This window comes from Cetorhinus maximus, chromosome X (genome assembly GCF_964194155.1).
Source record: "Cetorhinus maximus chromosome X, sCetMax3.hap1.1, whole genome shotgun sequence".
NCBI lineage: Eukaryota > Metazoa > Chordata > Chondrichthyes > Lamniformes > Cetorhinidae > Cetorhinus > Cetorhinus maximus.
This window is the reverse complement of record NC_135917.1, coordinates 10,231,919-10,243,441: the sequence shown is the minus strand read 5'-3', so window position 1 is coordinate 10,243,441 and position 11,523 is coordinate 10,231,919. Positions and strand designations below refer to the sequence as shown.

Here is an 11,523-nt window from a genome sequence, read left to right as displayed (position 1 = left end):
GCAGATCCTAACCACTCGATTGGCTCTGTCTCCACCACACTCTCAGGTAGTGCATTGCAGACCCTCACCACTGGCCGTTTTCCTCAGAAACATTAGTGATGTGCGGGAAATACTGGCCCACCGCGTCCCATGAACGAATAAAACAAACGGCTTGAAGGGACTGCTGGATTGGGGGCGGGTTTCAATTCCCCATCTAAAATGTTGCCCTCTGTAAGTGCAGCTCAGAAACTCGGTACTTAGAGCTACAGGACAGATTTCAGTGGCAAGGTTTATTTTCCGGGGGTGTGGGCAGGATAAAACAAAAGTTGAAAGCTTCTCGTTGTTTGCAGATTCTTATCAATTTAGGGGGAAATGAAACTGTAACCACACCTCGACCACGTGGAGGGGGAGGGGGTGGACTGTAACATCCGTCGAGTCGGCTTTAATAAACCGTTGTGTCCGAGTGCAGTTCCCACTTTGGTACAAGGAGACCAGGCTCGCTGTTCATTTCAACCCGATCCAGTCCAAGGAGGAGGAGGAGGAGTGGGGAGGAACACAATGGAATGAGAATTGTAGGAAAATGACTTTGCGAAGGGTGAAAAAGTTGAGCCGTAAGGAGGATTACGGCAGCGCGGATCCCGGGGCTGAGAGTGCAATTTACAAAGGCAGCAGTGAAACTTACAAAACCGGTGCGGAAACTTGCAAGACCTCCGAGCTTTACAAGACCCTCGCCTACTCGGGGGGCACATTACCCCGCAACCACAAGCAGGTATGTAACAAGAATGCCATCCCATCAAAACACTCCACACACACATTTTTTAAAAAAAAGTTAGGAAGGTACCTCAATATTGCAGAGGAGCTGAAATAAATTTGGTTCCTGACTGTCTCCACTTACAAGGAAGCTCCCATTCAAAAGTGAAGCCCCCCGTAGTCAAATAACGGGCTGTTGTAAGGGAGCAAAAACAGAGAATGCTGGAAAAACTCAGCATCTGTGAGGGAAAAGAGTTAACTCTGTTTCTCTCTCCACAGATGCTGTCAGACCTGCTGAGTTTATCCAGCATTGTCTGTTTTTGTTTCCGATTTCCAGCATCCGCAGTGTTTTGCTTTTGTTGAGGGAGTTTGTGCCTGATGTGTGTACAGGGTTTGTTGGACAGGAGCACCTTCTAGTTTAACACGCCTGTTTTGTCTGTCTGTTTCTCTCCAAATGCCTATTATTGTCGACCCAGAACCATTGTGGAGGGGGTTGCTGGTTGGAAGATCTGTGGGGTTGCTGCTGTGTGCATCACCAGGCGGGTGACACATCCAAACCCTGTTGTTCAGGCTCAGTTACAGTAGGTGGAACTCGCCAACAAACAGCACTGGCGGAGCAATTTTGCTTCTTGAATTAAAACCAAATAGTTTTATCTGCAGTAGTAATTGTAAGACTGGACAGGAAGAGTCTGGGTTTCAATAACAATAGACCTCTCTTTTATTAGAAGGATTTCATTTGCAAAAATCCAGTTACTCCAGCAGCAAATGTTCCAGCCTATTAATATTTTCCATACAGTAGTTTGATAGCTTGAATGGGAGTCGATGAGTTTAAAAATATTTTTTTGTGGTGGGGGGGGTAACTCGAAATCACTGTGAAGTGAAACTTTTTGATGATTCAATGGGTACTGAGAGGCGCTTGCTTTCGGTGGCCTGAAAATCAGTCACACGATTCATTTAAGGTGCTGCTCCTACTTTTTTCCGCGACCTCTTCGGTCCTCCATCCCCACCCCCCCCCCCCCCCAAAACATGAGGTCATTTAATGGTGAAACTCCCATGAAAAGCGCGTTGGAAATGAATGACGCCAAGTGGGGATTTTTGCCCTGCTCCGGCCCCCGTTAGTTTAAGGTCGTTTACCATTAAGTGCACTGGAAGGTGTTGGAGAGGTAGAAGCGAGTGCAGAGACGGGGGGAAAAGGAGATGACAGCTTGGAACAGATTTATACAGATGAGGTCATGATCTAATATTCTAATCGAAAGGCGGAACAGACTTAGAAAGGGGCTGAATGGCCTCCTCTGGTAGGCTGGAGGGCAAGAGATTAAATTACCATTTACAGCCACATTGGGGTGGGGGGGGGAAGGGTTGGGGTGAGGGGGGGCAGTCGGAGTAGAGAGGAAGTGGCTGGGGGATGCAATGAATGGTTTTTGGTTTTGTCCGAAACTTTGATAGGTGGGGAGAGGGCTAGCGAAGGCATTTAGGGAGCGTGTCCAGCTGTGTTTGGGGACCAGGCCATTTCTGGTGTCTGTGTGATAGTAGAGGGGGTCATAACACCAACAACATACATTTATATAGCACCTTTGAGTGGGTAAAACCGTCCCAGGATGCGCCCCAGGAGCACTATGAAACACAACTCAATACTGAGTCACACTGAATGATATCTGACCAAAAGCTTGGTCAAAAAGGTGGGATTTAAGGAACGTCTTACATGAGGGGAGAGGCGGACAGGTTTAGGGTGGGAATTCCAGGGCATGGGGCTTTGGCAACAAAAAGCGTGCCCGCCAATGGTGGAATTGGGAATGTGCGAGGGGCTAGAATCAGAGGAACATGAGATCTCGCAGGGTTGTGGGGCTGAAGGAGGTTACGGAGAGGCGATTAGTTTTAAAAGCAGCTTTCACTTGCTTTTCATGCCTCATGCGTCCTTTCACTGGAGACTAGGATAAGGGGCCAGCACTGAAGAGATGGTTTACACTGAATCCCAGTTCAGCATGTTTGAGCAGGCTGTAAGTGAAAGCCCATATACACATGGCGCAACAGATTGTCCGAAGGTCACAAAGTGAAGGGGACATGTCTCTTGCCCGACCATTTGCTTTCACCAACTCTTGCTGCCAAGGCTTGTTTTTCTCCCCCACACAATGTGGAACAAACTCCCACTGAATTGGGGCCAACTGGCATCTTTAAAAAGAAAATGGATTTGTATCTGCTGAGAAGTGGATTGAGAGTTAACAGCTGCACTTGATCTAGTTTTTTTTGTGAGGAGGAACTTTAAATCCAGAAGTTACACTTGGCAAAATGTAATCAGAAAGCACTTCTTCACACAAAGGGTAGTGAAAATCTGGAGCTCTCTCCCTCAACGAGGTGTTGAGGCTGGGGGTCAATTGAAAATTCCAAAACTGAGATTGATAGATTTGTTTGTCAGGCGAGGGTATTAAGGATTAGTGAAACAAGTCAGGTAGATGGAGTTAAAATACAGATTGGCCTAATGAAACTAAACAGACTCGAGAGGCTGAATGGCCTCCTCCTTGTTCCTATCATAAGCACTGTTTGAACCCTCAATCTTTCTGTGACCAGATTGCCACCAGCTATCCTAAGCTGATACATCATGTTCCACTTTATTCAGCCATTTCCATTGTATTGAATTGTGAACCCATACTGCATACTTAAGAGGGCTGCATTTCATTATAGCATATAAGGAGTGGTTGACTTGCCAAAAGATTATATTAGACAGTCCATTAAATCTGATCATGGTTGATCTGTAACCCTTGATGCCCCTACCTAACAAAACCCCAAGATGCAACTTTGCTCTTTCAATTCTTCTGCAGTAGTGATGAATGATTGGAGATGCTTCCCTTAAGAGACTGTATTAACATTGTGCTTTCCCTCTGCCAATGCAGGGGAATTTTAAGAGTCTTGTTGCACTAAAGAACAGAGCAATGAGAAGTTCCAGCTATCAATCTTTGAAGGTAGCAGGGCAAATCTTTTGCTCAGCAAATTGTTATTGAATCATGGAATGCTGCAGCACAGAAGGAGGCCATTTGATCCCTTTCTGCCAGCTCTTTGAATGAGTTATCCAATCAATCCCACTGCATTACTCTTTCACCGTAGCCGCGTCATTTTGAGTATTTATCCAATTCTGCTTTGAATGTTACCAGTGGCCCTGCTTCCACTACCCTGTCAGGCAGTGCATTCCAGACAACAGCCACTCTGCCATTCAAAAAAATGTTTCCTCATGTTACCTCTTTGCCAATCACCTTAAATTTGTATCCTCTGATTGCTAACTCATCTGCCCCTAGAAATCATTTCTCCTTATTTACTCTATCAAAAGCCCCTCATAACTTTGAACGTCTCTATCAAATATCCTCTTAACCTTCTCTGCTGTCATTGTGTAAAAAAAATATTCTCCGCATCTCCCATCTGGCTCTTTAAATCGGTGTTGTCTGGTCACTGACTGCACTGCCACGGGAAACAGTTTTGCCTTAACTGCTCAATCAAAAGCTCTCATAATTCTGAAGACCTCTATCAAATCTCTCGTTAGCCTTCTCTGCTCTAAGGAGAAACTACTCCAACTTCTCCAGTGTCTCCACATGAACTGAAGTCCCTCATCCTTGGTATCATTCCAGTAAATCTTCTAGGCACCCTCTCGAAGACCTTGATCTCTGAGATCTGGAATGCATTCTCTGGAAGGATGGAGGAAGCAGATTCAACTGTAGCTTTCAAAGGGGAAATGGACTGATACTTAAAAGGGAAAATATTGCGGGGCTATAAGGAAAGAACAGAGCGTGTGGGACTAATTGGCAGCTCTTTCAGAGAGCCAGCACAGGCATGATGGGCTGAATGGCCACCTTCTGTGATGTAGGATTTCATGAATGATCCTCCTTCCATTGATGTTTCTCTGCTGGTTATGGGAGGCTGCTGACACAGTCTGACTTGCATGGTGCCCACATTGGCAGTTATGGCACTTGGTCATCTGTAGCTAGTTTGAGATGCTTTGAGATAAGGCTATATGAAGGCAAGCGTCTTCTATTAATGGTAGCAACGGAACTTGAATGGGCGGCTGTGCCTTTATCTAGAGTGAGCTGCATTGAAACCAAGAAAGCGTTGTGGGGTTTCACTGAATAATGCAGAATTTGCAACAGATAATGTTTCACAGAAAACGTGTGAATTCCTGGAATTTATACCAGGCTACAACCCTCTGAGATCAATGCATTCCTCCAATTTTGGCCTTTTGTGCAGCCCAATTTCCATTGCTTCACCATTAGTGGCCATGCCTTGAGTTGCAAAGGCCCTAAATCCTGGATTATCCTTCTTAACCATGCCCACCTCTCGCTCCTCCTTGTACCTCTCTAATATCTCCTTGTGTGGCTCAGCATCCAATTTTGTTTGCTAATTGTTCCTGTGAAGAATCTTGGGACATTTTTACTTTGTTAAAGGTGCTATGTGAATTTGAGTTGATGTTGGGGTTACAAGGCTACTAGTTCCAGCAGGTCCATTTACCATGTAGTCTCTAGTGTCTCCTTTTGCCAGTGGGGCATTGCCTGACTTCCACTGGACAACTACCCACAGTGTTAGAATTGAAATCAAGAGTTGACAGCGTGGGGAACTGCAGGCACCGATTTATGTCCTGTCGCCTGTGGTGTGATGCATTGAAACATTCGTGGACGTAGCCTTTGATCTACAGACTGCCTGGTAAAAGCTCATGAAGAACATTGAGTTAACATTAGTGCATTCTGTTAAAGGGGCAGTGTCTTAAAAGGCTCTTAGCTAGCATAGATCTTCCAATCAGCATTGTTTTAACTTATTAGGTTATCACTGTCATTAATATAATGTGGCCAGAAAATCTAGGTTACATGTAATTTTAAAAAATTAACTCTTGGGATATGGGTGTCACTGGTGAGGCTGGCATGTATCACCCATCCCTCGAGAAGTGAAGGCCACCATAGTCCCAGAGGACCACAAGCTGCTGTCTCATTAGAGAGATACAACTGGTGGTGAGTTTAACCTGAGGGTCACCACACCTCAGGTGAGGGTTGAGGTTGATAAGGTGGGGCCTTCATGGATGACCTGAGCCAGTATGGGAACTGAACCCACGCTGTTGGTGTTACTCTGCATCACAAACCAGCCGTCCAGCCAACTGATGAGAAGGTGGTGGTGAGCTGCCTTCTTGAACCGCTGCAGTCCATATGGTGTAGGTACACCCACTGTGCTGTTAGGGAGGGAGCTCCAGGATTTTGACCCAGCGACAGTGAAGAAACAGTGATATATTTCCAAGTCAGGGTGGTGAGTGACTTGGAGGGGAACTTCCAGGTGGTGGTCTTCCCACCTATCTGCTGTCCTTGTCCTTCTAGATGGTAGTGGTTGTGGGTTTGGAAGGTGCTGTCGAAGGAGCCTTGTTGAGTTGCTGCAGTGCATCTTGTAGATGGTACACATTGCTGCCACTGTGTGTCAGTGGTGGAGGGAGTGAATGGTGAATTTAGAATGTCAATCACATTTGGCACAATAAAATATGAAAGCTACTGTGTGTACTTGCCGTGGGGTTTTAACTTTGGAGCGGACTGTTTTCAGGTGCTGAGAGTGCCTGGGTTGTTTAGGTTTCAGGGTTGAAATGTGGGCCACTTAAACCTGAATTTGGGTAAACAAGCACTGGAATGTACTCACCACTGGAATGTGGTCAGTTGATTAACAAGAAGCACGAAAAAGTGGACCCCACCAGATAACAGGGATTCAGTTCGAGCTCTGCTTCCCAACAGTCTATTCAGCAGTACTCATCACCAATTGTGCTGTTTGAAGTTGGCAGCGAGCATGCAGTCACATGGTGGTTATGTTATTGGATGAGTAATCCAGAGGCCTGTGCTAATGATCCAGAGACTTAAGTTCAAATCCCACCATTAGGGGAAGTTAAATTCAGTTAAACAAATAAATCTGCAATAAAAAGCTAGCTTCAGTGTTGGAGACCATGAAACTATTAGAACTACCATTAAAACCCCATCTGGTTCACTAATGTCCTTTTAAGGAAGGAAATCTGCCATCCTTGCCTGGTCTGGTCTATATGTGACTCCAGACCCAAAGCAATGTGGTTGACTTTGAAATGGCCGAGCAAGCTACTTAATTGCCCCAAGGGCAATTAGGGATGGGTGATAAATGCTGGTCTTACCACTGACACCCACATCTCAGGAATGAATAAGAATAAAACTGAACAGAGTCAGCCAAACAGGTTGGCTTCAGTTCCTTGTTGAAGGCATGACCTGGGATATGTGGGCTAGAAAATGGGAAATGGCTCTGTTGTCAGTTTAGCCACTGAATGCAGATAACTTCCTTATTAACTGGAGGGAAACACTTTCCATTACCTTATATGTAAAGGCTGATGGCTGGGGGAAGAATGTAGCACTCTTAATTGGACTGCAACATCAGGCCTACATAACATATAGGAAGTTCAATGTCTTATTTTGAGTGGTGGTGTCTGACTCAGTCCAATTATCCAACTTTGAAGCTGTTCCCACTTCAGACTCTCAGAAGTGAGCCATCACTTATCCACCTAACATGGGTGAACATGCTGGTGTGCACATGTCACATGGCGATGGGTAGCCGAACCAAACCAGCAGAAGGGACGGAGGGCACTTTACAGATTAGCCCTTTTTGCCTTTGGTCTCTGTTTGAGTACAGACCATCTTCCTATTCATTCCTGAGTGACGCCACCTTCATACCTTCAAGTTCCATGTTCAGTGGGTGCATAGACTAGACACTGCAGTGATCTGGCGTGCACTACCCCATTGCCACTGGGACCTGGGTGTGGACCCAGTTGCTATCGATTAGGATGAAAGCCTCCTGACTGAAGTAAATCTGAGCAGTGAGTCTCAATCACAGGATGTAACTACCCCGTCATCTACCAGCTAGCTCACAGCAACCTCGAGCAAAGAGGTTAAGAAGATGCCTGGCACTTGAGATGGAAAATATCACATTGGCAAAGTAGGAAGCTCCCTTTGGGGTCGGGACTCGGGCACATTTTTGGGGCAAAGGAGAGGCAGATTAATGCTGATTTGTATCTGAGAGTGCGCCGGTGCCTGAAATGGGAGAGGTTCCATACGGATAAGCGCACGAGTTCACGTAAGAATTGGACTGATCTCAGTATCTACGTCGTGGTGTGGAGTGGAGGCGCCATTTGGTTCAAAATAACCAAAGTGACCGGGATTCCGAGGGCTTAATGTTTCTGGAAATACAGTGGTGAACCCAGTGGCTGTGTGTTCTGCTGGACCATGAACCATCCAAAGTGTGTAAGTTCTACTTCGTCTGAGCACATGTGCCTTCTCGAGCACAAGAAACCCATGCAGCTGAATGTCTGCACTTCTCCATAGTTCACTGAACTCCATGTAGTCAGGAGTCGCGGAGTGTCCCAGCAGTGGACAGCTCGTGACACACGACTGATTCAGAGTTGCAGACAATTTTGCAAAGAGTGCTACTTCCTTTTCTCTCTCTGTTGCCATCTCTAACTTGGAGTCAGTTTGCGCATTCCAACTGACACGCTTATTAGCTGAGACCAGGGGCTGAATTTTTGACCTGGTATGGAGGTGAGCACAGGGATGGACAGGCAGGTAAATTCACGCCACCGGTTAGTGTGCCTCTTTGCTGGCACCATCCCACCCCAGTCCGTTTTCCTGGAGGTGGAATCAAGGGCCGCAGGACTACTCGCCCACAAGTACAAGGTCGCTGATTAAGATAAGCTGAAGGCCAGTCAACCTGTGGCCCCCCCTGACATTGAGAACAGGCCAGCTGACTTGGGGGGGCTGCCTCTCGGTGCAAGGCTGGGGGACCAGTGCCCTCCCTGCCTCACTGGCCACAACTGCAGCCCAGCAGTCCGGCAACTGTGGCCGTTTTCCAACTCAACGGCTTTTAAAGTTGCTAAGATGGCTCCTCAAGATGGAGACGCCCTCTCTCTCCCTTATCTGCAATGGCAGGCTGCGGCTCCTTCCATGCTGGAGGGCCTCCTATTGGCCCTCCAGCTTCATGAGCCCACGTGTCATTCTTAATTGGGCAGTGGACCTGCCCTCTGGCCATTGATTAGCCAATCACGGCAGAATCAGATGTCAGGTGACTGCTCCAAACAGAATGCGGGGTCGGGACCCCCATTTGACCCCAATATTGGGGTCCTGGCCCAAAAAGTAAAATCCTGCACCAGCTAACTGTCCACAGATCTGGCACTCAATTCAGTGCCTCATTACACCACCTGCATGGCCACTGGGGGCACTCTCCTAGCAAGACTGTTCCCATTGCCAAGCCCACACAGGTCAGCGGTGACCCACACTGGTGACGGGCTGCATATTTACAGGGATATGAATCAGACTCGCTCCGCTTTTTTTTTTGTTTTTGCTCCAAAATCGGACTTAAAAAGCAAAGCAGCTCCCTGCTGATTCGACAGTCGGCAAGACTAGGCTGCAAGCGTGCAACAAATGGAAAGTTATTTAGTGGTGCACAGGGAGTAAGAGTATGCAGACAGATCTAACCATGATAGAGATCAGAAAGGAGGTGCATTTGGTGAAGCTAGCCTTAAGGGTGTGGGTGGAGTGGGGGGTGGGGGGGTTGTTTGTGGAGGCCGGGGGGTGGTGACGGGGAGAGAGTTTTGTCTGGAAAACTAGGCATGAGGAAATTGTGTTGACTTTTAGTTGGTTTTTCAAGCGAGAGAGAAGCCCTTTTATGTGCCGATTTCAATCTGCTGCCAGTTAAAATAAAAATCTAATGTAAACCAGGAGCAGCAGCATTTATGATATTATAAATCTTCCCCTCACTCCCAACCAATCAGCAATGACATTTAGCAGGAGCTGTGGTAGCAATCTACATACTCAAATATTCAGCCCATCTATAAAGGATGGGCCCAATGGATCACGGTGAGGCAAGTTTTTAATGACATGACATTCCACAATTTACAGATTGCATTACCTGATTCCATCCATTAACATGTTTTCACTTTAGGAGCCTCTTGCTTTGTTTGGATGTTCGCTGTCTAGGGAGGGCAATCTCAGTGTGTGACTTCCTTCTTACAGTCAGGTACCAGGGACACCGTGGAGTCCAGTGATCCAATTGCTTGGAACAGTGTAAATACTTAGCTGCCTCTTTTCACTTCAAGTCCAAGTCACTGTCACCTTGTGCTCTCTGATCTACAATAGCGACATCACAATTTTAAAATTCTTATTCCCCCTGTTCGAACCCTCCAATGCCTTGCCCCTCCCTAACTCCCTAACCTCCTCCAGTCCTCCAACCCTCTGCAAATTATTTTACTCATTCACGGGATGTGGCTTCTCTGGCTGGGCCAGTATTTATTGCCCTTGAGAAGGTGGTGGTGAGCTGCCTTCTTGAACCACTGCAGTCCATGTGGTGTAGGTACACCTACAGTGCTGTTATGTAGGGAGTCCCAGGATTTTGACCCTCTAATTCTGGCCTCTTGAGCATCCCCGATTTTAATCGCCCCACCATTAGTGGTCGTGCCTTCAATAGCCTGGGCCCTAAGCTCTGGAATTCCCTCCTTAAACTTCTCAACCTCTGCAACTCTCCTCCTTTATGACGTTCCTTAAAATCTACCTCTTTGACCAAGCGTTTGATCACCTATCCCTAATAGCTCCTTATGTGGCTCGGTGTCAGTTTTTGCCTATGAAGTGCTTTGGGACATTTTACAACATTGAAGATGCTATATAAATGCAAGTTGTTAAAACACCTTGTTCCTGAAGGTACAATCGTGGACAGGCACTTTTGTGGGTCTTGCCTTCTTGGGCATCGGGGCATTTATACTGTGGAGTGAAAAAGGCTTTTAAAAAGAAGCATACAATCTGTGGTATATATACAAGGAATTGGGTCAATGCCAGGCTCTAATCCACATGCCATGATAATGAATAGGAAGGCATTCCTTCTATAAGTTCCTGCTTATACTGAGAACCAGATTGTTCATTTTCTATTATTTAGTCCATGAGGATAACTGGGGTGGGTGGTGCCTTTAATCCCACTGTACTTACTCAATCACTGTTTGTGATTGAATCTATTTTAATTATATATTTTTAAAGCATTTATTCATTTCAATTGAAGTGCCGATGGCAGTCAGTTTCAGCAGGGTGCTTTATGTTTGATGTACGCAATCGTTTATCTGCACCTGAACCGAGCACCATTCAGGTGGACCTTAATGCCCAGGAGCGCATGTCAGTGCAGACCTTTCTGAAGCGTGCGAGGCCAGTCTAGTCCAAAGTACGGCTAGTTAGCCTTGCACTGCCCCTTTGACGCTGATGCCAGTTTGGTACTTTTTCAGTGTGCCAGTGCCAACAGTTCAGTGTAGCGATTGTTGGCGTAGCGGTGGCATTTGACCGGGTAAGTGTTGTTTTAACTCAGCCAGTTCTCCTGAAGTTGCTGACTCGTACAGTCGGGTAGGCACCTGTCTCTATCCTTAGAGATCCTTATCCTTCTACCTTAGCCAAGTAGCTATTCTTCACATGTTGCCTGTGACGGGTGAGTGCCGACAGACTATTCGGCTATGTAAGGCATCACACTGCAGTCCAATCCTGTCCTCAGTGCAGGTTTGCACACCTGCATTTGTTTTGTTGGTAGCAGTCACTGGATGGTGACCAGGAGCAGAAACGTTGACCACTTTCTGCCCCTCACTATATCCTAAGGGCACTGAGGCCAATCACACCACCCCTGCTGCAACTCCGACTCACTCAGCATGGATGACAAGACCAAACCTCTCAGCTCCCTGGTCTGTAGGCTTAGCCCAAGCATCAGCAGCAGGGGGCATCACTATCAGATTTAATTCCATTGAGAAAAGCTAGC

The 11,523-nt window shown here is 46.6% G+C and overlaps 1 protein-coding gene across 2 annotated transcripts in view; it reads left to right on the top strand.

The window, feature by feature from the left end:
* Window positions 1-406: 406 nt before the first annotated feature.
* tamalin (trafficking regulator and scaffold protein tamalin) overlaps window positions 407-11,523 on the top strand; it is a 29,622-nt gene continuing 18,505 nt past the window's right edge. For both annotated transcript variants that reach the window (XM_078534708.1, XM_078534707.1), the window contains exon 1: window positions 407-748. In XM_078534708.1, the coding sequence (XP_078390834.1) occupies window positions 560-748 (189 nt within the window). In that variant the 5' untranslated portion in view covers window positions 407-559. The remainder of the gene's footprint in view (window positions 749-11,523) is intronic.